General features: G+C 27.0%; 1 protein-coding gene across 1 annotated transcript; it reads left to right on the top strand.

Annotated features, from left to right (window-relative positions):
* Nucleotides 1–27,688, top strand: LOC129972937 (regulator of telomere elongation helicase 1 homolog). The gene is made up of 20 exons (XM_056087259.1): nt 1–213; nt 301–508; nt 867–951; nt 4,511–4,735; nt 5,108–5,327; nt 7,222–7,416; nt 8,493–8,714; nt 9,565–9,692; nt 11,024–11,230; nt 12,138–12,420; nt 13,189–13,323; nt 14,492–14,607; nt 16,006–16,126; nt 16,402–16,508; nt 17,694–17,749; nt 21,996–22,141; nt 23,296–23,421; nt 25,699–25,846; nt 26,150–26,214; nt 27,526–27,688. Exons 1-19 carry the CDS (start codon nt 115–117, stop codon nt 26,206–26,208), a joined length of 2,886 nt encoding a protein of 961 aa, XP_055943234.1. The 5' UTR covers nt 1–114; the 3' UTR covers nt 26,209–26,214; nt 27,526–27,688.
* Nucleotides 27,689–27,926: the final 238 nt, after the last annotated feature.

Raw genomic sequence — 27,926 nt, 5'->3', positions numbered from 1 at the left:
TTTAACGAGTCTCTATTTTGCGCGCTTGAAATTTAAATACTATCGATGAAAGGTATTTGTTTACCTGTGTTTCAAATATATGTTTAGTTTTCAAAGTCATAGAATTTATAAATAATGCAGTGTCAAATCAGTGGTATCGAAGTATTATTTCCTTGCCAACCTTATCCTGTGCAAGAAGATTATATGAAAAAAGTGATTGAATGCTTACAAAAGGTTCGATTTTACTTACTTTCTACGGTTATGTTTACATAATTCTTCTCCTTCAGAAATTACCATTAATGATTTTACTTCAATTTTTAGCGCGTTAATGGAATACTTGAGAGCCCCACAGGCACTGGTAAAACTCTGAGTTTACTATGTTCATCCCTGGCATGGTTAGAAAGTTACAAAGCTCAACAACAGCTTTCACTCATTCAGCATTCGCACAATAGCAGCCCTGGGATTTTTAATGATATCAAAGCTGCTTTGGAAGGATTGGTAGGCAATTGGGATTCTGGATCCAATTTTAGTAAGTAAAAAAAAAGGGGGGGCAATTTTTTTGTTGATTAAATAAACAGATTGATCTATGCATTTCATGCTACAGCAGCTGTTAGTTGCTAAAATCATATTTTCGGGTTTATACGTGAAAATATGTTCTAAAAATATAATGCAATTTTTACTTGCACATTTTAATATGTTTATTATGTTTTTAATAATTGAGCTTTTATGCTTTTTTTTTCATTTGTCATTGAAACTAAAAGATAAATTCTTTTTCCTTGGTTTTGATTTAAAAATTATAATTATTTAAAACCATGTTTTTGTTGAATTTTAATTGCATACAATTCATTATTTTTATTTGTAATAACTCATTTTTAATTATTATTCAGTGGCACCACGAATCATCTACAGTTCCCGAACTCATTCTCAGTTGTCACAAGCTATTCAAGAGTTAAAAAGAAGTAATTATAAGCAGTATGAAAATTTTAAATATTCTATTAGTTTTTAAATTATTTTAATATTTTCTTTGATTTTTTTAAAAAAATTGTTTTAATATTCTGTATTTTAAATTTTTTATATTCATATATTTGTTTAAATGTGCACATGATTAATTTTTTTTTCTTGTTTAAAAGCTTACTTAGAATTAAATTTAATGAAGAATCACAATATCTTGAAATAAATTTAAGTATCATTCTTTCTTGTAAAATGGTTTTATTTTAGAATTTCTTTTTAACTGGTTCAAAAAAGGAAATTAAAAAATTATTAACAGTGATTGCTCGACAATATTAAAAGATTTGCACAATATATCAAACTGGGCTGAATAGGACACTTATATGAAAGTAATTGATTTATTAGAACTGAATTATTTTATATAGTAGATATTGCCACAAAGATGCAGGCATTGTAAAGCACAAGTTTGGAAAATAGTAAATTTATTAGCTAGAAGCAACTCGTATGAATAAAAAGAATTTGCCGACAACTTGTGGAATTCAGGGATGTTGATTTAAAGAATATTCTAGAATACTTATTTAAATTTTAAAGGAATATATCAAAAAGAACATAAACAAACAAAAACTAACAATTTGAATTGAAATGATTTTTCTTAGATTAATCTTCATGGTTAGGATTCAAGCAACAGAAAAGCAGCCAAAGTTCAAACAACTGTTAAAATATCAAATCACAAAGATTGTTGGTTTAATGCCACAGAGAGCCTCACTATATTTGTACATGTTTGATGTTATTTTTATAAATATTTATTTTATACATCTCCCAAAAATTACATTATTTAGCTATAAGATTTGATAATACTGCAGGTGTGATTACTTGATTTCTCTTTTAAAATGTAAACAAATATACTAATTTTTAATGTGTATTATTATTACTTAAACATATATCTGAAATAAATGATCATCAAAGCAATGAAAGTAGACGAATTCAATGGGCAAATGAAAGTGTTGAAGAGAGTCATTCATAAGAAGATCCAGTCAGAATGAGCGAAATAAAAGTGTACACATTTTAGTTTACAGAATGAAGTTTTGGAACTACAGTAGCATCAACAATTAATTTCATAATCTTGAATATAGTTAAACATTTGCAATGTTCTATCATTATTGTTCAAATATAATTTAAAATAATGTAGTATAAATTATATGGTATATTTTTGTGATAAAATGTATTCATTAAAGTTGATTAATATGAATAAATTAATCTTATTAATGCTCACATTTTTTGACAGTTATTTGAATTTTATTAACATTATGTCAACAAATTGTTTGAAATACATTTTATTATAACAGGAAAAAAAGAAAATTCTGTTTTGATTTTTAAATATCTTATTTTTTTTAACTTTTAATTTTATATTTTTGCTTTCTAACAATAACACACACACACATATATATCCATTGTCAGAAAATTTTTATCAGCATCTGAATAAGGCACTGTAAATAATTAATCAACTTGTACTTGTATATATATATACACACACACACACACACATATATATATATAAAGTGCGTCTCAAAAGTATATGGACAGGTGATTTTTTGAAGTATGAAGCAATTATCATGAAAAAAATAATAAGCATCTCTAATCATAATATAAGTTTATTACAACAAAGAAATACAGTATAGTTTTTATAGAATATGTGTAAAAAAATAATAAAGATTGGCTGTCCCAAAAATATATGGACTTTTCAAATATTTTGTATTTTAATTCAAATTTTGGAACCATTGCTTTTAATTATATTGAAAATCCTATCACGCATGCTTCAAACTAAATTTTGAAGAAAGTGCGGCTCTAAAGGGAACCAACTCTGCTCTACTTGTTGCTTTAATTCCTGAATATTTGAGAACTGATGACCATGAGCATGCATATCTCGTGCAAGTACTCCCAAAGGTTTTCCATGGGATTCAGGTCTGGGCTAATAGCTGGCCAGTCTATAACAGTCACTTGATTCTGAGTAAACCAAGCTGTTGTTGAGTGCGAGGTGTGAATCAACGCATTATCCTGTTGGAATTTCCAGTTTTTCCCTCCTAGGATATTTCCAATTGGAAGTAGGTTGCTTTTGAGGACATTTTGATAATATTCAAAGGTCTGTCCACCATCAAGAAAAGCAATATCGGTTGTTCCGTTGAAGCAGAACGCACCCCACACCATGAGAGAACCCCCTCCTTGTTGTAGACTAAAGAACTCACGAGGTTCTCTTCATAAATCATGCCAGTAGTATGCCCAGCCATCAAGGCCATCTAAATTGAAGTTTTTTTCGTCACTGAAGAAAACATTTAACCATTCATCCATCCAATGCATGTACTTTTTAGCCCAAAGGATGCGTGCATTTCTGTGGTGCAATTTCAGCATAGGTGTCCGATGCATTCTGCGATATCTATGAAATTTGCTTGACTGTATGCGATGATGAACAGTAGATCTTCAAATTGGAAACACTAAAGTCCTCGTAATTTCACAAATAGACTTCTGGGTTGAAACGGCGCGCAAAATCTCTCTGTCTTGTCGCTGGGGTGTTTTTTTTGGTCTTCCTGAATGCTTTTTTACAATAGAATTTGCACCTTTCGACAAAATTTCATAAATTCCAGATCTGCTACGCTTCATTTGTTCGTCAGATGTATAGACTGCAGAATATGCAAATTTTTTGGTACAGAAGAAATCAAAGTGATTTTTTTTTTCATTGTCCATATATTTTTGGGACATCATATTTTGAATTTTATTTTTTTACATACAATCTGTGATACAAGTATAATATTTCTGTATTGTAATATATGTATTTTATGATTCCATATGCTAATTATTTTTTCGTGATCATTGCTTTATTCTTTCAGTGGTTACTTCAAAAAAATCCATGTCCATATACTTTTGAGACGCAATTTATATATACATATATTCTACTGACCCTTCATCCATACTGCAGGTGCAAAATATTTCGTACCCTTCTATTCGTCATACATCCGTTCTTGAACAATTAGTGGCATAACAAATTATCAAGGAAACCATCTGGTCAGAAAAAGAATTATGAAAAGTGTAAAGAATTCCATTGCAGATGATTTCTTAAATTCATAATTCAGACGATTTCTAAAACGCATGCCGACAGTTAAGTATTGCAAAAGAATGAATATTTTCTGTTCGTGTTCACATTAAAAATAACTTTATAGTGTCTTTTTAGCATTAAAAAACTTTTTTAATTATAATACAAAACTGAATTAAAATCTTTAATCTATATTTTTTATTATTTTTAACATTTTTTTGTAAAATAGTTGTAATTCCTATACAACTCAGCCACTGTAAAAATTAGTAACCAAAACACCATTAGGGTTGCTATAAGATCGTTTCGTTGGGTTACCATATTGGCGACAAATTCGGAGGCATACTAAACTGCATTTCAACCATATTAGTTATAAACGTTTTATTCTGTAATATAAAATAAATAATGAAATTACAATAAAAACATTTCAACTTATTTTAGAATCACTGACTAGATATCAAACATTATAAAGAGGATTATTTTTATAATTTTTACTTTTAGTGTCAAATCAATAGCTTTGGGATCTCGTGATCAGTTATGTTTACACCCAGAAGTATCAAAAGCAGCCAATCACACTGCTAAAGTATACATGTGCCGTGCAAAGATTAGCAGTAAAGCATGCCCATTTTATCTGAATTATGAAGAAAAGATTGCATCAAAGTCAGATTATCAAGATTCTTCAGTTCTGGACATTGAAGACTTAATGAGCCTGGGAAAGAAAAATATGTAGGTATTTTTTTTTTATAGTTTATATAAGTGGAACTGTAGATTTAGTATTTTATAATTCTTATTTTTAAATCATTTATATTTAAAGAATATTTCTTAATAGTCATAATTTGAAAATAAATGCTTAAATAAATTGTGCTTCAGTTCTTTCCAGTAGAATAATTTTTTCTCTATAAAGTTAAATAGAAATAAATGAGGAATTTTTTTAAAAATTCATTTTTATTTGATAGTAAAATAGGAATATAACTGTACTGATAGACACACATATTTTTAGGATTAATCACTAATAATAATTTTCAATATTATATTTTAGGAATATTATTATATTGATAGAATTAGATGTTATAATTTATAAAATATTTTCTGCATTAGGGTCTGCCCATATTATGCTGCTAGGCACCTTAAATCAAGAGCAGATATGATATTTACTCCTTACAATTACATAATTGATCCTAAAAGCAGAAGGGCACATGGAATTGAATTACAAGGAAACATTGTGATCTTTGATGAAGCACACAATATAGAAGGAGCCTGTGAAGAAAGCATGTCATTTCAACTTCGATCATATGATCTTGCTTTGGCTATAACAGAGGTAACTCAATGTTATGTGGAATATAAGTTAATAAAATTTAAAAAATCCTTCAAAGGATTTTATTATATAGTAGGTTATAAAATTTAGATTAATAATCTAAAATTCTGTAGTTATATATTAAAATATAATTGATTTGGAATTTGCTATATCAATCCTTTTGTTTAAATTTTGAATTAATTTGATAAGATAAAAAGAAAATCAAATTAATTTCTCATTTCGATGATTAATGTTTTTGCTTTTAGGATTAGATGTTTGATTGAACGATTGTTTTGCTACACGTTGTCTTTGGAGATGAGCTTATTCCCATAATTTACTTTCTGATATTTAAATTATTAATTTGGATGTATAAGTACATAACATTTTACATTTCTTGTTTGAAAAGATTGAAATATATTAATTTAATAATAATTAAAATTTATTTGGAAGAGAATAATTCTCTACTATGCCTACTTTCTAAATAAAAGTTTTAATACTGAGGGTTTTGAACTAAATTTCAACACATGGATGTTTTTAGCAAAGTAACAGTTAAAAAATTGCTAAATATCTGTATCATTATAAATATCGGTGAAAGAATATTATGAAATCGAAGGAAAATAATCTTTCTTTATTAGAAACTATATTTCCAAAAACAACAATAACAAAAAAAGCTTGAAAAGAGATGATTGTCAGAATTTTACAAATAGTAAAGTTTTAATTAAAGTTTTTAATTTTCTTTAAAAAAGAAAAGAGCCTCAAATTATAGCTATAAAAGTGAAATTAAACCCAAATGTTATTAGAAAGCACAGCAAATGTCTTTTATTGCTCTATAAAAAGTATCAGTTTGAAGCTGGCATTAGAAAATATTTCATTTAACAAACTGATCAAATGAAATAACAAAATCAACTTCATTCAATGTACTTAAGAAACATATTTTAAACAATGTATATCACTAAACTTTATGTAAGGAAAATTTACTTTAGAGTTAATGTAACTTTTGCATTGAAGAAAGCAAACTTTGCCAACTTAGATTTAGCAGTGGTAAGAGATAATGTCATTAAAATAACTAAACAATGAAATTAGTTTGAATTTAATTGTTAAAGAAATTAAAAGTATTGTTACAAATAAGGATATTTAAAAAAATTAAATTAGTTGAAAGGTAATATCAATTGAATTATCATTTTAAGAATTCCAGAATTTAATTTAAAAAGTAAGCAAAAACTTTAATTTCTGATATGTAATTTATTTTTGGACTGTCATAAGTTGATTCTGTCTTTATGATGAGTACTTGCATCAAAACGCATCAAGATTGTGCAAAATATATAAATTTGTAGAAGAAATTCACAAACTTTTTGCTTTATATATATGGATTGATGATATGATATTTTAATTGGTCATTTTTTAAAAAAGAAAATGGCACAATTTCAATTTGAATTGTTATGAAATTACATAGCCACGAAATTGCTGGAGACAGTGAATCCTGTTTAAAATTATTACTTCATTACAATACTGTAAGCAGAAAATTGTGATGAAAAATTATTACTTATTAAATACTTTTATTATTTTGGTCTGCTAATTTTTGTTTTATAAGTTAGTGTCATGTTTATGTTGTCTACTGAGAATCCTCTTTCTGGGATAGCAAGTTTTAATCTCACCCTGAAGAGTCTGTTGAATATTATATAATCTTGCTTATATTTTCATGCATATGACTGAAGGATAAAGTTACTTGTCAGCACAAATTTTACTGATTAATTAAAAAAAATTGAAGTAAAAAGTTATTGCACAATATTAGGTAAAATAGAATTTATGTTAAAGCATTTTAAATTTTAGTACTGAGTGTTAAAAAAATCTTTATACACTTAAATAAATTTTTTTTTTTTTTTTCTTTACTGCATTTTTTTCTCTCTCTCTTTCACAGATTACTCAGACCATGGAGATGATTAAAGATTTTGATGAAAAATTCTCTAGTTCTGATACTGGTGCTCCAGATTTTACTTTAACTGATCTCTCTATTTTGAAAGTAATGTTCTGTGAGCTGGAAGAAGTAATGGATAAAGAAGCTTCTGAAATCTCCGTAAAAGATGGTTCAAGGCCTGGTGATTATATGATTGAGGTAATGATGAAGATATGATATTAAGATTGTTTTAATGACAATTAAGATTGTTTTAATCTAATTCAATGTTTGAATATTTATATTTCCAAAATCACATTTGTAAAATCCAGATAATGGTTGAAGTGTAGTAGCATAAGAAACTGATTTCACTGTGTCAATTAAATATTTTTTTCTTGAAGAGAAATATCTGGAACTATATAATTAATTTGTTATTGTTCAACATAATTTAAAGCATAGATTTCATTAAATTTCCTGTAGATTATATCATAATCATAAATTAAAACAAATTGTTAAAATAATATTTTGAAGGCAAAAAATTGTTTTTTATTTAATAATTTTTTAAAGAATTATCAAAAATATCAAACTTTCTCAAATCAATATGAAAAAATTATTAATAATTATAAAACTTTTTAATAGATATATCTTTAAAAAATTTATTTTTAAAGACTTTATAGATATAGCTATAAAAGATAAGACAGATTTTGAGATGTTAAAAAAAATCAATAAATTGATTTTTTTTCTCATTATTTTGAAAATAAACCAAAGTACAAAAGAGGAAAAAGTATCAAGATGATAAAATTTATACTTCATGATCTGATTAATGAGAAGTATATTTCAATTGAAGATTGTTTTTGAGCTTAAGAAAAATACAGTCACTTTTCAGAAAAAATAAAGAAAAGGACAATAACAACAAAAAGATTTAGCTATAGGTAAGAAATATATTTTATGCATGAATTGGCAACAAGATATTAATAGGCTAAAAAATGATGCAATATTTACTAAATATATACTGCAAGAATTAACTTTGAATTTTGATAAAGATACAATTTAAAATGCTGGTGAATTTATAACAGTTATTCCTTGATTAAGAATACCTTGATTTTTAAAGTATCAGTTTTATAAATCAATGAGTTAATATTTGAATGAGAAATGTCCCTGATAATTTACGATAATGATATGTAGTTCCTTAATATGGATTTAAAAGTTTAGTTGTAGTAAAAATTGATAATTTGTTTTGGCTCAATTAATTGTAACAATTAACCTGATAGCATTCATTAATATTTTAATCATTTTAGATTCTTTCAAAAGTGGAATTAACCGCTCAAAAGAAGGACATTGTTTTGGATCTTTTAGACAAAGTGATCTTGTACCATTCGACAAAGTCTGATAATCCATGGACCTCAAAAGGTACTGGGTTGCAAAAATTCTCTGATTTGCTTAGTGTTTTGTTTTCACGAACTTCAGGTGCAGCACATAGTGAACTTGAATTCAAAAGAGAATTTGCAACCAAATATAAAGTAAGTTTAGAAGAAAATTCTTTAATTGCACAGATTATTCTTCTTCATTATACATTTAAATTGGAAGAACTAGTAATTATTTATTTGAGTTTATGTTTAATGCTCTTATTTTTTCAATTATAAGAATTTATATTAATGAATTTTTATTTGTTTTAATTATTATAACTAGCACCTTATCTTCTAAGTAAATAAAAATTTTATTTTCTCTTTAAATTTCTTATAATTTAATTACATATTAATTGTTATTATTATATAATTATAATAATAACGATAGAAATAATAATTTGCATGTATCATACCTTTAGGTAAAACATCAAAGATGATATCTAATTTGAAGTATAATGACCTATGAATAAAGAAGCATTATTTTCACAGATTACTGTCAAATCTGATATTCCTTCTTTAGCAATTTTTCTTTTTGTACTTGATATTTAAAAATATATTGTTATATTGTGAGATTTTTTAGTGATTTAATAGTGTTTCTATCTTTTTATTATCTTATAATTATGAATAAAAAATAAGTAATTCTTAAAATTCAAAATCAACTTATTAAAAGACATTATAACAATTTTCTTCTTTAGAAAATGCAATTAAAAAAATTGTTTCAATGGACCATTTAAACTTTTTTAAAAATTATTCTTTTGAATGGCTAATCTACTGTGATTTATATTAAAATTACTTCACCTTCACATTTATTACCAAAGTTTCATTTAGCATTCTCATTCAGAAATTATATACATTTTATTACACTACTTTGGAAGATTCATGTAACATCAAATAAAAGTCTGAAATATCTGAATAATTAAAAAAAAAAAATCTAAATCTTTTAATCTTTTTCCGTTTTTTACAGATTTTTCTTCAACATGAAAACCCACTTAAATCACAATCTTCTACTGATCCATGGGCAGTGCCTGCTGCTGGTTTAAAGCGAAAACCAAGCTGGAAGATGGACTGTTGGTGTTTCTCGCCTGAACTTGGGTAAATTTTATTTTATCAAAATTAGTTGTAAGCAAAATATTTTTTTTCTTTCTTTTTTTAATGTGTCTAGTATAATTTATTATGCTTCTGTTTTTACAAATTTGTAGTGTTGTCTGATCTTTTGAGATTTGTATATAGAGCAACCCTAGGTTTCTTAAAATTTCAAATTCTTCAGCGACTATGCTTAGCAGTCTTCAATATTATTTCTGGCTTCAAATGTTTGATAATAACTAAAAAAGTTTGATGAAGGGTTTTTTTTCTTTCTTATTTATTTGGTTCATTCTTTAAGTGACATTTTAATTATTTTACTGTATATGTTAAATTGTGTTTTTATACTTAGAACTGTACATTGACTGTTGTAGTGATGGGAACTTACTGAGTTGTATGTGTGTGTATATATAATACTAGCAGTACTTACAGCATTGCCCATGGCATTATATCCAAGACCAAAAATTAGCTTTACACTAAAGTCTAGCCTCCATCCGATATGACATGGGCATGTCATGCGATATCAAACAAACATAAAAATATATTTAGAAATTATCAAAAATAACTACAAAACAATTTTTTATTGCACACATTCTTTTTCTTTTCCTATTTTTGGGCATAATAGGAGACATAAACAAAGAATTCTATCGCATGTGCTTACCACAGATCTTGCCATTTGCGCTTGCGCAGTTTCAGAATTTTGCACATACGTGAAAATGCAAAACACAGATACTGATGTTTTACACATATGCAAATGGTAGTTGGAAAATAATTAAAATTGCAATTATAAAACTTCTTTTTTTATTTTGATATGACTTCGATATACTAAAACCTTCCCCAATAAATGCCCGACAAAATGGTACAAATATCTCCAATATCAGTTAAGTATTTCTCCGGTTTTTTTCTTTCAAACATACAGTCGCTTTGAGGAGACTTCATTTTATACTATATATAGATTTATATAATATTGCCAAATCTTCGTGTTTTCCAATTAAATGTTCCAAAGTTGTACTTTAAAATGCTCTAAAATTTCAAAAAAATTTAAATAGTTTAGACTTTTTTAGCTCTTTATTTTAACTGTAATGCATACTCATTGGCAATAATAGCTTCCAATATGTTTTAAGCTTTATTTATTTATTCTGAAATTTTTTCTTTCATCAAACAGTCTATTTCTAAGTGCATCATAAATATATATATATAATATACACTACTAGTATTAATTATTTACTGCTGTGATCAAAATTGTTAGTAGTCTTAAATTGTTATATTAGAAATGTATCAATTTAATTGCGTTGTTTGTTTGTTTTTAATTTCAATGTTTTATAAATAAAGTTTAATTTTAGAATGAGAGACATTGTAGATCGTGGAGTGCATAGCATTATACTGACCAGTGGTACTCTGTCTCCTTTGGGGCCTTTAATTAATGAATTAGGAGTGAGTTTTCCTGTTACTCTAGAAAATCCTCATATTATCAAAGACAATCAAGTTTTTGTTGGTGTTGTGACCTGTGGTCCAGATGGTACACCTCTAAATTCATCTTATCAAAATAGGTAAGTGATTAAATTATTAAATATTTTATCAGCTATTCAAATCTTAATACAGCTTATACAGCTTGTATGTGTAATATGTGTATTTTTTCTTTAATAAAATAACAAGAGCATATGTCATTATCATAATTTCATTGTATATGTTTTTGAGTGAATCACAGACATCTCTTTTCACAAATATAAAAATTATATGCTTTGTAGATATCTTTTTTCAGTTATAAATATATTTTTTTATCAGATTAGTGGACATAGAAAATAATGAATAACCACATCATTTGTCCTTGGATCATGCATGTTTCTGCTCATTTTTAAATTTAAAAAAGGTCTTCAAGAAGTAAACTGCTATCTAAGTATAAAATTTCATTACACAGAATATCAGCTATTTGTGGTTGGAAAAGAAAATCTGTTTAAATGTATTAATAGTTTTGATATAACCTGAGAATCATATTCAAAGACATTTATTCATTATTTAACAGGGTATATGGCATGCTACTTAGCTTTCCCAATTAGATTGATTACTGATTATAATTATTATTTATCTCTATGTATAAATCAAATGTTTTCAGCTTTTTTACTTTTATGTAATAATGTAATAATTCTGAAATTTTTTTAATATCTCAAGTACATTTATATTAATTAAATTATTATATTATTTAATTTACACCTTAATTGCCATGGAAGTCATCAGTGATTGGTGAGGCCATGTAGATTACATTGTAAGAAATTCAACTTGGCAGTCAATGTGTAAACTATATTTCTTAGTGTTTAGTTTGACACAATTCATTATTTTATGAAGCTCAGTATTTTTTGTTCCAAGTCTGTGTTATGTCTGATAAATTTATTAAGTCTAATATGGTCAAATAATGTTTACATTTTAAAAGAAATATTAATGATTAAATAATTCTTCTAGATCTAATGAAAAATATATCAGCTCTTTGGGACGCACTATTTGCAATTTCTGCAGGATGGTCCCTGATGGCCTTTTGGTATTCTTTCCATCCTATTCAGTAATGAAATCAAATGTTGCATCTTGGGAAGAAAGTGGTATCTGGCAAAACTTATCTGGTTTGAAGCCATTATTTATGGAGCCTCAGGGTAAAGATGCATTTCAAGAGAGCATTGAAAAATATTATTCTATCATCAAAGACCCTGATTCAAAGGGAGCAACATTATTAGCTGTATGCCGAGGGAAAGTAAGTTAATCTTTTCTCATTATATTAAAGTTTTGTACTGAAAGAAATGTGATTCTTTTTACTTTTTCGTGTATGTAGAATAGTGGAAGTGTGGTAATTATCAAAAAAATTCAAACTTGAGATTTTGACGAATCTCCACTTTTTAGATCTTCCCGATTCATAAAAACCCATTTTTATAAAATGTCCACCTGTGTGTCTGTGACAAAGATAACTCAGAAGCAATTTGAGCTAGACGGTTGAAATTTGGTATACAGTCTTTATATCAAATTTACAGATTTCTATCAAATTTTGAGTAAAATCTGTTTAGAGGAACTCCACCTGTCCTGCTATTCAAATATAAGTTAATCCCATAATTACAAAACTAAGACAGTTAAATAGATAAAATTTGGTATGCAGATTTAACATCTGTATCATAGACACTTGTCAATTTTTGATCTAAATCAAACTACGGGTTGACTATCTATCAGTCTCTACTTTCAGAAATAATTAAATGCAATAATTCAAAAATGCATTGACTTAAATTTATCAGATATGGATGGGAATTTGTGATTACAAGTGCAGTTTTGTGTCAAATTTTTGGGACTATTAACGCATGCCTGGGGTTTAGAACCGAATAATATGCAATGCCATGTAAGGCATTCTCCAGCATAACAATTTATTAGAGAATATGTGAGAAAATTTTAGGGAGACGTCACTGCTGTGTTTTTTAAGTGGTTTTCTGCATTTATTTTTAGGTTTCCAGCTCATTTTTGACTTTTATATTAATAGGTTAGTGAAGGACTAGATTTTGCTGATGAAAATGCTCGTGCTGTAGTCATTACAGGTTTACCATTTCCTCCGTCTATGGATCCCAGAGTTAAAATGAAAATGAACTATCTAAATGCTATAGCCAAGGAAAAGAAGGTAAAGACTGAAGTGCTTCTTTTATTACTAATAAAGAATCTGTTAATGTAATTTCCAAATCCAAACCTTAGTCTTTCCCTCAGTGTTTATTTTAAAATTCAAATCTGTGAACATACGTATTTAGTTTTAATGCTAGCAAACTGAAATTTCATTCATTAATGTAATTTTAAACCATATTATTCTGTAGTCTGGTTTGTTAAAATACAGTACACTCCTGAGTATATGGTTTCCAATAATCTGGCTTCCATACTATTTGGCCTAATTTTTTTTTTTTTTTTATCATAGTATAAATGAGGAAGGCTAGATGTCTATGAAATCATCTGTTAAAGAATTTTTCAAAACCTAAAAACTGTAAGTTTTGACTCTTATCTTAGTGATTACCTTTTTATATCTGTGTAACGATTTATCAGTGAAAAATAAAATCATTTTGATCCAAGAATTAGGCCTATGATATGTGTTAAATGTTTTATTTATGTTTCCTGAATTTAAGTTGGGCATCGTAAAATTTATGTTAAAATGTGAACAGTTTATATCCTTTAACTTACTTTTTCTCTAATAAATTTTTGAAATATGCAGGGCAATTTGTAAACTACCAGTACAAAGCCTTCTATTTTAACTAGACACGTTACCAGCAACTGCTTCTATGTGAATGCACTGGGCCTTAGCTGTATTCACATTGAGATAGATGGAGGGCTTAGTACTCAATAAGAAGTGAGAAAATACATATTATAATAGTGAGTCTAAAAAAAAATGTTATCTTCTGGTAGTGGTTGGGAAAGAAATGAATTCATAGAACGACTTATCTGACTTTTTTGTTATTCATCCAGTTCTTCTACCAGATTAGACCGGATACTCAGGAGTTTATTGTATATCATTTCTTCGCATACTTTGTGTTTTTAAAACAAGTGTGATGCTCTTCAAAAGACAATATTATACTCTTACTGTAATGAGAAGAAGAAAGAAATCTTATAATTAGTGAATTGTTCTCTTAATATTAATATGCATCGTTTTAAGAGAAGTGTGAATTTATGTTGAAGCATATTTAGTGTGATTGATAAAACGCATTAACTCTGTTCATTAAAATTATATACATTCTTTCAGTTCATATCATTGACTTTTGTAATAAATGGCACTAGTGTCTTATATTCTTGTATGAAATTCATGACAGGGTCTGTATGGCAATGATTGGTACGTCCTGCAAGCTTCAAGAGCTGTGAATCAAGCTATCGGTCGAGTTATTCGACATAAAGATGATTTTGGTGCCATTCTTTTATGTGATAATAGGTATAGTATTTCCTCCTATTAGAAAAGGTCTGTGCTTTTTTGAATTTGTGAAATATATTTTATATATTATTAATCATTATTCTTACTTTGTGTTCAAGTTGTTTAATGAGAATTAAATAAACATAATTTATAAGGATTTTGCTTTCTTTTAAACATTTATTTTTAAATAATCATTCATTCATTATTTAGTGATGTGCTGAAGACTGATGATTCACAATGCTTATAATATTTAATTTTTTTAAAATCTTACATTTTAAATAAGCAATGTATTTTATATAAATTGGGATTTTTATGTCATATTCGGTATCAAATCCTATCTTTCATATTTTATCCATTTCTGTAAGTATATTAGCTGAGAAGCAAGCGAGAATGATCAGAAATAATAAAGATGTTATTGTTACCCTCTCAGAAGGCTGTGAAGGTAGACCTTAGACAAGGCAATGAATGTCGCAAATGCTCAAATTTTTATTTTCAGAATCGTGAACGTGATTATTTTATATTTCATCATATATTAAAGAAAAATGAATATGCATCTTGGAATCTTTTTAACCATTAAATACAGATTGAGAATAGAACTACAACTTTAGTAACAAGTTCATATATCAAATTTCATTTATTTAAATCCTAGTATTTTGTACTTAGTTTGCATACATAGGAAGACACAAACGGGCAGACTGTCAGCCCCTTGAAAGATTTGATATGAATATACATTTCAAATGTGAAATCTAATTTGTTATCTTTTTCAAATAATTGTATTGACTTGTACTGGGACAGACAGACAGAATTCCTTCAAGAGGATTTTATTTAAAATTCAACAGAAATCTACAAATTTCGCACTCAGAGCATGTAATAAAGTTCATTTATCTAACTCAAAGCATTTTTGCTTTATCGTGGCCACGGACAAACAGGCAACAATAGCTCCAAAAATGTATTTTTACATCTCTAAAAGGTTTGAAAAGTGAAAATTCGTTAAAAACTCGAGTTCGAATTTTTTGATTATTACAATATTTTTTCTTTCTATACTTCATATAAGAGAAAGTAAAAGGGGTATTGACAATAAAATTAATATATAGTTTTAAAGTATATAAATAAGTAAATTAATACTTTAAAAATAAAATTATACAAGATTTTAAAATCTTTTCTTATTATTATCACAGGAAAATTAAACATATCATATTGTGATGTACATATAGCTTCATATATCTATCTGCTTATAAGTAATTCTGAATTTGTGCCTATCCATCTGGAAATGCACAAATGTATTTTTAGCACTTGAAAATGTCTTTCTAAAAATTGGAAGTTATTAAATTCCTATTTAAATTAGTATTTTTAAAGATAAATTGAAAAATAAATCATGTTAGCAAATAATTTAAACATTTTTTCTTTTTTTCTTTGTAGGTTTAAGGATAAACGAATTCAGTCTCAGTTGTCTAAATGGATTCAGGGTCGAATAAATGTTTTTGATTCTTTTGGGCCTGCTCTAAAAAGTTTAACTTGTTTCTTTAAAGGATTAGATCAAGTAAATACAATTATTCTTTTCTTTATTGGTTGGTTTAATGATCTGATATGATATTTTAGAAATATTCTTTTTTTATTATACTTTTTTATTGTTATTCAGGCAAGTATAGTATAACTTAACTATGAACATTTAAAAATTTATATTGGTATTTTCAAAAGGATTTTTTTTTGTCACTGAGAATTTAAATTTGATTTTATTGATAAATTTTTTTAAAAATTTATATTATTGTTATCTTAATAAACTTATTAAACAATAAATTCAATTTCTTATTGAAGCTTCCAAGAAGATCAAAACCTGTATTAGGAGGATTTCAAATAGGTTCAAGTACTTTCAATACAAAGTATACTAATGGAGAATCTCAAGTCCTTCCAAGATCTGACAAGTAAAAATAATTTTTATACTTTATTTAGAATAATTATTTGTAGTCTTATTATGTCAATATAATGAACTTTGAAGCAAGGTAAAAAGAAATGTTTTCCCTTTATAGTTGGAAAGATTTAACTTCCAGCAAAAAATATTAGATCTTGAGAAATCAGATGGATCAGATATTAAACATTAAATTATAGCATTTAGATTAAAATTATTCATTATTCTTTTACAGTTTGTGTACCATTGAGATAAGCTATTGCAGATGCATTTACCATTTTAGGAATTCATTATTTTGCACTTTACATTTCTAAATTATGTTAAGGCATTTAATGTATAAATAGGATCTGTTCTTTCCCAATTAAATAAAGGGTATTTCTAATTTTCAAAATGAGAGGAAAATATTTTAAAAAACTGTATTTTATCGGACAGTGTTCTGTGATGGAAGAAATCTGGCTGGTTTGGAAGGACAAAAGCCATCAAATCTGTTTTTAATAGCTTTGTTAAAAATAATAATAAAAAGTTTTTCAAGAAAGGTATTCTCAGTATATTAAAATAAATCATCAAGTCATAATGTCTGATAAATACAGTTAAGGAAACATGTGCCAGCAAAATCTTTCGATTGTTTCATTGTTGTAACTTGCAGTATATAAGTGAGTATTATCATATTCCAAAATAATTTTGTGTTAAATCCTTCAGCATTACTTTTAAACTGCCCAAAATGTTATTCAAAAATTTTTGTGCAACATTTGTTTGCTATGAATTTCTAACAACAAAAGATGTTTCCGTTAAAATGTTTTTTAATAAAATTAGGGAGTAAAACTTCTTGCTAAAGACTGCCACAAAAGACATTTTTAAGAAAGCAAAAATAATTATTCTTTAACCTTCAAACCTTTAACCTTCAGTCACATGCTAGCAATTAAAAGTTGTTGCAAAATCTTTTAAATTCTGTGTTTCCTGGCCTGTTTTATGCAGGGTGTGTTATCTAATGAAATCTTTTTTTAAGATAGGGATTATGTTTATACATCCATAAATCTGATAAATATGCATTTGAAATTTTGTAGTGGAAATCTTAACTTAAATGTTTGAGTTTTGAAGTTTTTACACTTTAAGATCTTAACTAAAATTGGTATGCAAAAGGAAATAGCATGCTGATTAATAAAGAACTTTATTTAATATTTGCCCTCTATTTCTGTTTCAGATCATTAGAACCAAAAGAGGATATACTTGATTGTTATAAACCTTCAGATGCATCAGGTAGATAATATTTAAATAACAGTTTCATTTTTTTTTTTTTTTTTTTGTGTGTGTGTGTGTGTGTGTTGGATGTAATTTCGGAATGCATTTTGAAATATCTATTTTGATTTACATTTGAAATGATAAATTATGTAGATGTTTCTGCAAGCCAACCTTTTTTTTGTCTACAATATATAGAAATACATGAATGAACTAACATAATTTTTATTTAAAATATATTTCAGTTAAAGATATTTGAAATTAAGGAAATTCAAATATCTCCATTTTAAAGTAATGTCAGTATGAGTTTATGGGTAATGTAGTATGGGTATTTGAATCACTAAAATATGGTCCATATGAGAAAAATATATAGGAGAAATATATGAAGTAAATATGAGAAATAATATATAAGAGAAAAAAATTATATTTTCTTTATAATAATCAAATATATTTCATCTCTACTTATTTTAAAGTTTTGTTTGTTAATATTCTCCAGAGTGTACTTTAAAATGTGGAAATATATAACTTCAAGTGTTTTTTTAGAATTTAATTATAATTTTATTTAATTAAAATTAAATGAGATATTATCATTTTCTGGAAATATTGTTGCACTAATAATTTTTACATCATTTTTAAAATTGAAAAATATTTTCTTAATGTTACCTGTTTATTTCCTTGCTATTTTTTTCTTTAATTTAGGTAAATTAAAAAAAAAAATGTTTTTTTTGTAAAAATTCCAACATTTTGCATTGGTTGAATGAAATTCAAATCATTTTTATTATTTCGTCTAATGTTAATATTTTTTTCTATTATTAAATGCCATGGAATGGAAATTCTGTATATATTTTCGTATTCATTGGCAATTTTGCAATTAATCATTGCTTTTTTCATTTCATTTCATTAATTCTTTTTCTTTTTGGAATCTTATAAACCAGAGTTGCCATGCCTCCGGGAGAACCAGGAAAACACAGAGAATCTAAAAATCGGCAGAAAAAAACAGGAAAAATAGAGGAAAATTTTCATAAAAATCGGGAAATGCAGGGAATTTTAAATTTCTCAGTTACTTTTTTTCCTGTCTAGAAAATGCTGATCTCTAACTATTGCATGAATGAAAGATCTTAGTCACAGCTTCTGAAAAGGAATCAGTACCATTCGCGATTGTGTAATGTGGAAATGTGCCCCTTTTCTACACACTCCTCTTCTTTTCTGTATAGATCTGTATAGTTAGGTTTTGATTTGCAAGACAGTTGTTCTTTTTCCATTAGATTCCCAAATAGCGGCTAATGAGCATGCACAGGACTTCTGTAACTGCGCCAAAGAACAGAATATATTTCTCTGGCGGAAACAGAAACATTCAATTTTTGGCTGTAGCCTGGTGATGTTTAGTCTAACATACTTGAGTTTATTGAATGGTTTGTTTATTATTTGAGAAACTGTGAGCTTATTCACAGTTAGATTAGAGAATTTTTATAAGGCATTGAGCTACTTTAATACTAATTGAAAGGGCAAAAATAATTAGTCCTGATTTTGCTGAATGGGTTTCAGAAGTTTTGCAAAATCCATTTGTTATGCACTGCTTGTTTTGTAAGAAGATAATAAGCTTAAATAATATGCTAAAAAGGCACTTACTAGTCATGCCAAAAGAGAATAACACATAAGAAGACTTCATGCCAATTCAAAAGAATAATCACTGATGTTGAGCTTAATATACGAGGGCAATTCAGAAACTAACCTCCGATTGGTCACAGTGCGGGTAGTGGGGGGAGTAGCGCGCCATCTGTGCATTCACACGCTCAGCAGGTCAGTCGGCATCAAGCCGTAGTCGAGTGAACATCGTACCTGCGCTAGTTTAGTTTTTGTGGCAGTTTGAAATGTGTGCTGCAATAGAAAATCCCGCCAAATGTGAAGTGCGTGCTGTTATAAGGTTTTTTTACAGCCAAAGGATACTCTGCAGCAGCTATTCATCGTGAGCTTTGTGCCGTGTACGGACCAAAAGTTATGAGTGAAGGAGTTGTCCGTGAATGGGTACGTTTATTTAAAAGTGGACGAGAAAACGTTCATGATGAAGAGAGGAGTGGTAGACCATCCTTGGTGACTGACGAACTCGTTCAGACAGTTGATGCAAAAGTTCGTGAAAATCGACGTTTCACAATGGCGGAGTTGTCTACTGATTTTCCACAGATTTCTAAGACTCTTTTGTACGAGATAGTGACAGCAAGATTGGGTTACCGTAAGTTCTGTGCACGATGGGTGCCCAAAATTCTTACCGACCACCACAAAAGTCAAAGAATGGCCTCTGCATTAGACTTTCTGTCACGTTATGAGGACGAAGGAGAACCATTGTTAAACAGAATCGTGACCGGTGACGAAACCTGGATTAAGTACGTGAACCCTGAGACAAAAGAACAATCAAAGATGTGGGCACATTCAGATTCGCCTACCAAACCAAAAAAAGCCCGGCAAGATTTTTCTGCCAGAAAACTGATGGCAACGGTGTTTTGGGATGCCAAAGGGGTGTTGTTGGTTGAATTCATGGAACGTGGGACGACCATTAATCAAGACGTGTACTGTGAAACACTAAAAACATTACGACGGGCTATACAGAACAAACGCCGTGGTATGCTGACTTCCGGTATCGTTTTTTTGCACGATAACGCCCGTCCTCACTCTGCTCGCAGAACAACAGCCCTTCTTGAGTCCTTCAAATGGGACGTTTTCAACCATCCACCTTACAGCCCAGATCTGGCGCCAAGCGATTATCACCTCTTCATGCGTATGAAGAAATGGCTCGGGTCCCAGCGGTTTGATGACGACGAAGAGCTCAAAGATGCGGTCACAGGCTGGCTCAAGGCACAAGCGGGTGATTTTTATGCAGAAGGAATTTCAAAGCTTGTGAAGAGATACGATAAGTGCCTCAATCGTTATGGAGACTATGTCGAAAAATAGTGCAAAGATGTAGTTGTAAGATGTATATATTAAAATATTTTTACTTAACTTGGTGTATTTTTTTCAATCAACCGGAGGTTAGTTTCTGAATTGCCCTCGTATAAAAGGTATACAAGAAACGATGACATGTCAAATCTGAAAACATCAAATTTAATGTTAAAAAATAAACCAATTTTGAATTTATTTGTCCATGAAGAATGATTTAAAGCTGAATTTCTATGGGTATTAAAACTTGCTGCGTCACATTTGTCCTTTAATGCATTCAATGATATATCGGAAATATTTTAACATATGTTCACTAATGGTGAAATAGCTGAAAAATGTACATTAGGCCGTACAAAAATGACATACTTTATTTGTTACGGATTAGCTCTATGAACCTGATGGCTAAAAAATCTGCAGAAGTTGCATCAATTGATGCCCAGATACATTAATTGTATACAAAAGGAATGAATAAAAAAAGTAATCTTGCTTTTTAACATGACATAGTTTTTTTGTTAAATAATCATGAAATGATTTGTATCACAAGAAAAATGTTTCATGTTTCACCCAAGTCCTTAATTTTGTGTGACTTACATTTAAAGGTAATATATATCTCCCTCCTTTATATATAAATTTTGTTTTACTAAAATTTAGATAATAAAGAAAGAAGTTTTTTTTTTTTTGTGTGTGTAAATATAAACATTCTTTTAATATTCTATTATTTCGAATGATGTTAAATTGTTGCTTATTTTGCTTGCTTTTTCTACTCCTTAAAACCATATTGCATTATAACTAGCATGAGTGCTATTTGCGCATTTCTTTGTATTTTGAATATACGTACAGGAAAAACACAGACAAATTTTTTTTCCAATTTTGAGTGGCAACGCTGTTATAACAACTTAGTGAGATATTGGATATAATAGAAAACAAATCCTATATGGTGATTGTACCGCTATTCATTAATTTTTTATCTACGCATTTCAATTCAGCTAATATACTGTTGAGATGTACACATGATATATGTTAAATGCACCATACAACTACTATAATGGTGGAATTAACTGTACTTGGAGTATGAAATGAAGTTGATATCACCACAAAATTGTATCTTCAAGGTTGTTTTGCTTTATTCATTAAGGAACAATGTAAGTTAGTTGCAAAAATGTAATTACATAATTAGTTAAAATTTGTAATTTTGTCAGGGTTTTTTTTTTCCAGTTTTGTTTGTTTATTCATTTGAAAATGCACATATTTTATTTTAGATATAAGTTGACTATTAAATGGCTCAGTTATTTTTAGTTAAGTTTTGTTATACAACATTTATATTCCATTCTTTCAGGAGCTTCTACTTCTGGCTTGAATAAGTCAAGCAGTATATTTGATGCTATGGAAGATGAAAGTGAGATAAGTTCTGCACAAGCTTATAAACCTAGTCCATTGGCAAGATATAGTACATCTTGTTATGTGAATAATGATACTAATCCTGTAAGTATTTTTTTATTTATCAAAATCGAGATCAATATACTGCATTAAGAGAGAAAAAAAAATAAAAAAAATTGGTGAATTTTACCTTTTCTTGAAACTGTATATTTTTACATCACTGAACAAATTACTTTTTTTTTATGCAGTTTAGGCTAATAAAATAGTGTTCAAAAATATGACATTGTTTCATATAGTAATTTTAAATTTGTATTTAAAAAAATAGAAATATGATTGCCTGGTTGTTATTTTATTTTAAAATATTTTCAACTTTTTTTTAATATAAATTTAATATTGATTCTTTGTGATGAAAGAATTGTTTTAGATAAATAATTATAATGGAATATTTAGTTATTAATAATAATGATAGAAAGCATTTATAGTTTTTAATAAAGTCATTTAATAACTTTTTAAATTATTAATTGTTTAGATTTAAATCTGCTTTTAATTTGTATATAAATGGATCACTTTTATGTTTGTTGACATACAAAATTTGTATTTAATATTTTTTTTCCTTGTTCATAACTAAGGAATTTTTATGAACGTTTCAGAACTTAATTAATCTTTACATTTTAATATATCATTTAGCTGCAATTTTCGATTCTCTCTTAGTGACTTTTAGCATGACTATTGGTTTAAAAGACACAACTTGTACCCATAGAAATTTCCCTAAAAATATAGCTAAAGTAATATCAGGAAAGTTTCTAAGAAATGAAAAGAAAATGTTTGATAATTGTTCAGAGTGTAGAATTCTAATAATTAAATAATTGTCTTGAAAGACAATTTTCGTTTTCTGTGGAGGTTGCCATATGTAAATGTCATTGACTTTCATATTAGTAGTTACAAATAATTGTATTCTTTTTCATTATTTTCCTCTATTATTGAAATTTGTTTATTATGGATATTAAAAAAAATCAACATTCTTTCATTGCCGGGTTAAATCTTTTGAAAATCAAAATCTGTGATGTTTATTATTCCGTTCAAAATCTAATGCCTCTTTTCTTATTCTTGTGATCTGGTTTATCTTTTTTTAATTCTATTAGACTTTATTTTTAAAGTTTTATACTATTTATTTATTCAAGCTATTTATTTATTCATTGATTATTGATTTGCGATATATTCATATATTTATTTTTTGTCTTATTGTTTCTCCCTTATAGGTCTCATCATCGAATGAGAAACCAAAAGATTCGAAACGCAGAAAAATAGCTGTTACTCTTAGGCAAGCTATTCAACCAGAAGATAAAAAAAATTCTACAGAAATGTGGAAAAGTTACCTGTTAGAGGTATATGAAAGTTTATTCCTATATTTTATATAAGCTGTATTCACTGAGAATAAAATATAGTGGAGTTATAACTGAACTATAAATACTTTGCATGTAAAAATAATATGTAGAAATGTGGAAAGGCTATCTAATAGAGATTTACAGATTCTTCTTTTAGAAGAAATTAAAAGCAATGAAGTCAAAACTGAAGTTGATAATCTTTTTTTTTTGTAATAAAAGATAATCATGTAAATAAAACTGTCTTTAAAAATATATATACATATAAATTTCAGGATTATTGAATCATATATGTATGTATAAAACAGTTTTTTATACTGTCTTTTGAAGTATAACTATATGGTTTCTTTCTTCTGTATACTTTACTGTATGGTTTCAGTAAAGTCTATTATAAAGCAATAAGTGAAAAAATTTTGAACTGCTTACTGATGTAAATGATTCATTTCATTTAGATTTACTGTACACAGTTTTGTATAATATTTTAAGTGTTTTCTCATTTTGTTCTTGTATTAAATGGTGATAAGTGAAATGAAGTTTCTAAATCTTTTATGTGTTGGTGCTCTGTAGGGCAGATAATTTTTCCTAGAGCTACCAAGTTTGACAAAGTTATATATTAGAAAGTGGTAATGTGCATTTCAAAATGATTTTAAAATGTTAATTATAATTTTATTTAGTTAAAAACTGAAATTTTAACACTTTTCTCCAGTAACTCTTGAAAATATAGCACAAATCAAATTTTTATACCATTAAATTTTTTAATAATTTTTTTTAATGATGCCTAACTTATTGTCTTTCTAATTTTTTAACAATTTTTAAAAAACTTTTTTTTATATAATTTTTAAAATAGCTTTCATTATTGAATTGAAATTCAAACTGTTTTCATTGTTCTATGAAATATCTAATTGCATGATTTTTTCCATTATTGTAAGACTTGAGAAAGGTCTTAAATATGAAAATGCTTAAGGGATTCCTAAAAAGAACTTAATTTTTTATTTCAAGACCCTAAAAAAAGTCCTTTTTTCTATTCTAAGTTATCTTTCTCTCACTTGAGTTCCCAACATGAAAATTTATAAAACTGAAAAGTGCTTTAACTGCAGTTCAAAATTGAAAATTCCAAGGCGAATTATGTCTTTCAAAAAGTCCCTAAATTTTTATCCATGGAAAGAGTGGAATTTTATGTAAGCTAAAGAAGAATGATTCTCTCTAATATATCTGTAGTTTATATGAGAAATAAGATAGTGAATTAAACAGGTAGGTTATTCTGAAAAGTTTTAAATAGCAACCTGTTATGAGACTTGATTCTATTTGAATGGTTCATACACACAATGTACAGAACAAAGATAAGGCTATTAAAACAACATAGTCAACTGTTCCAGTTTGATGTTTAAAAATATTTTATTGGGGAAATCAAGAGCATTAACTGTTCAAGCCTAATGGAACATATTTGTACTAATTTGTTATGGAGTTGCTTCAAATTCATCTCAAAAGGTTTAAGAGATTTCATTCAAAATTGCACAACTAATATTCTCGGCAAACAAGTTTATTATCAAAGGTTGCTTGATATAAAGTTATCATAAGAATGCTTATTCTTAAAGCAATTGTTATTAAACCCCTTTTGCACGTACTTATAAAAATGGCATGAAGTTCTTGAATTAAGTAATATCCAAGATTCTATAAAATCTTATTGCAAATTTATTGCAGAAAATTGTAATCTTTTAATTTCATTGCAAATGATATAATAATAATAAATAGTAATAGTTTTATCTTTTTTGAAATTAAAAAAAAAATTAAGATTTTTTAAAAATATAAGACAACTGATATATTTTATATTCATATTCCATAAATAAATAATATTAAAGGAGGGAAGAATATAGCTTTCGGTGAAATGCTTATGTAGAATGCATCAGCAGATTTTTAATATCAGTAAATTTTAATTGAGAACTATAATTATTCAAGTGTCACTGCTGTTTGTAATAATCTGGTGACCATTTTCATGTGTATAAGCATGATGTAAGTTAATTCTCTAAACATCCTTCCTTAGTATGGTGTAGAAGTTTAGAAAGAGTGTTATAGTATTTTCTAAAATAGCTTTTGTTAGCTAAAAATTTGATGATAATCTAAATTAAAATCGGATATGATTATATACATACAGATGTTATTCTTGACTTTCCTCATATAATTGATGATTTGTTTTTCTTTTTGTCAGCTAGATTTCAAGTACAATTTCAAGAATTTTTCCTTTAATTCCTTTGCTTGATTTGTATTCTTATAAATTTTCAGGTGAAAACATTACTGGGTGTGACTGAACAATATGGGAAATTCTGTACCTCAGTAAAAGAATTCAAGACTACAAAAAATGTTGAAAATTTTGCAGTATCACTAAAGAAAGTATTCTCTGCAATTCCCAACAAAACAAAATTCATTCAAAGTAATTATTTTATTATTTTCTCTTTGTGTATTTAAAATATAAATAAAATTAATAATAATATTGAATTGAATATAAAGAATTTCTTTATGAATTATAGTTAATTTTTATCCTTAATTCCACATTTTTTTAAAACTCGAGAATTATATTTAAAAAAAGTGTTTTCAGCACTGCTGTTTAATTGCTCGGTATATTTAAAGTAATCATATCCTTACTATTTCATTAATAAAATATTTAATTAAGTTTTATGCTTATAAATACTCTGATAAGATATCATTCTAGAACTTTTTTATTGTTTGCTTTTAGCTGCTTCATTATTAGTGAATGCACAAGACAGAGATAAATTTCTAGCCTTGTCTTCTTGATACTGAGTAAGTATTTCCAGTAATGTTAAAATTTAAAACTAAATGAAAACAAAGTTTAATTTGTAATATCAACTGAGATATATATGCACATATATTCTAAACGGGGCTGACATTTGAGGGGGGGGGAGATAAATTTTATAAAATTTTCAAGAATGGACTTATTAATATTTATTTGTATTTTTTGTATCTCTTGAAATCATGAGAATGTCTGTAATATTAATATCATATCTGATAAAACTGGCATTAATTATGCAAATTGTGTGATTAAAGTATAAATTAATATTTAATTTCATGACATAATAAATTTCATTTGCTTCTATTTTAATATTTAAGAACTTTTTTTTTCATTTGCAGCATTTTATTTTAATGTATTTTCTGACAGCTTAAAGTTTTTTGCATTTACTAATGACATAATTTGGATTTTCATATGCTGATTAAAAATGACCTTTTCTTCTTTATAAATGCCTCTCATTGCAATAAAGAAATACTTTATTGTTTTTTATAAATTTATGATATAAGTTAGACTAAATGTCTTAAGACTTAGAATTTAGAATTTCATATTTTGAAACTTTAATTTAATTTAATTTATTAAACTTTAATTAAACTTTTAAATTTAATTATGTCAATACAATTTTTAAAAAATATAACTAGCATTGGTTGAGTTGATCTTTCTTGGATTTTTTTTTTTTTTTCAAACACAGTATCATATCTAAACACGTGAAATATAATTATATTGTTTAAAAATCAGTATCTTTTTTACTTTTAAAATTAAACATTTTTTGTGCCAGCACTGGCTGCACTATCGGGATGCATTATTAAATATAAGAATGAAATTAAGAAAAAAGTATTTGTTACCTTTGAAATTAGATTTCACCTATGTAAGAATATTATATATATTTTTTTTCCTACTTAATTTACTCATTATGTAGTGCAAAAGATATTTTTTAGTTATTGTATCATTTCATACTATTGTAGAAGATAATTTCTTCCAGTTCTCATTGAAATTAGTTTATGCCATATTATTTTATAAATTTTTTTCTATATATATATATATTCTTCATAATTTAGAATGAAGTGCTTGTTAGAAGAATAATAAAATCCCTATTATATTATTATTAATCTTTGAATTAAATGTGTTTTTTTCTTATTAAATAATAAAATATTTATTTTGCACTTTATTGTACTATTTTTAAAGTTTGTGTTTTTCCTCGCTATATTGGTTGGAATTGTGTATCATGATGAAAATTATTTATTTTAAAAATTTCAATGAACTGTAGTTTTTTTTATTTTAAAAGGAATGATTTGTTTTTCTTACAGGCTTTGAATATTTCATTTTTATGCATTGCTAAGTGGTGATAATTTTGTGATGAAGAAATTATTTGAAGTTGAAAGCTTATTTGAATCTTTAAAAAGCTAAGCAAGATATTTTCTATATTCAACTTCATTCATTATTTGTGGCTGGTACACAATTAATATGTAAATATCCATTTTAGCTTTTTGACAAAATATCATATATTAAACTATTTTGTAATTATTTGTAAATAAAATAATCTATTTCTTATCTAGGCTGTTTTTGCATTTTTGTACATACATGGATTAATTATATAACAATTCTTTCTCTTCATGACATTCTAAATTAGCCATATTTGACAATCACTTTGGCTTGCCTGCAATATTGATTGTAATTAATTTCAATTAATTTTTTTATGCTTAACTTT

The sequence above is a fragment of the Argiope bruennichi genome, chromosome 6 (genome assembly GCF_947563725.1).
Source record: "Argiope bruennichi chromosome 6, qqArgBrue1.1, whole genome shotgun sequence".
NCBI classification, from domain to species: Eukaryota; Metazoa; Arthropoda; class Arachnida; order Araneae; family Araneidae; genus Argiope; species Argiope bruennichi.
This window is presented reverse-complemented; position numbering and strand designations above follow the sequence as displayed.

Coding starts and splice junctions, on each gene's coding strand:
- LOC129972937 (XM_056087259.1), top strand. CDS start 115: ATGCAGTGTCAAATCAGTGGTATCGAAGTATTATTTCCTTGCCAACCT. Junction 214..300: donor TGATTGAATGCTTACAAAAG/GTTCGATTTTAC, acceptor TTCAATTTTTAG/CGCGTTAATGGAATACTTGA. Junction 22,142..23,295: donor TGAATAATGATACTAATCCT/GTAAGTATTTTT, acceptor TCTCCCTTATAG/GTCTCATCATCGAATGAGAA.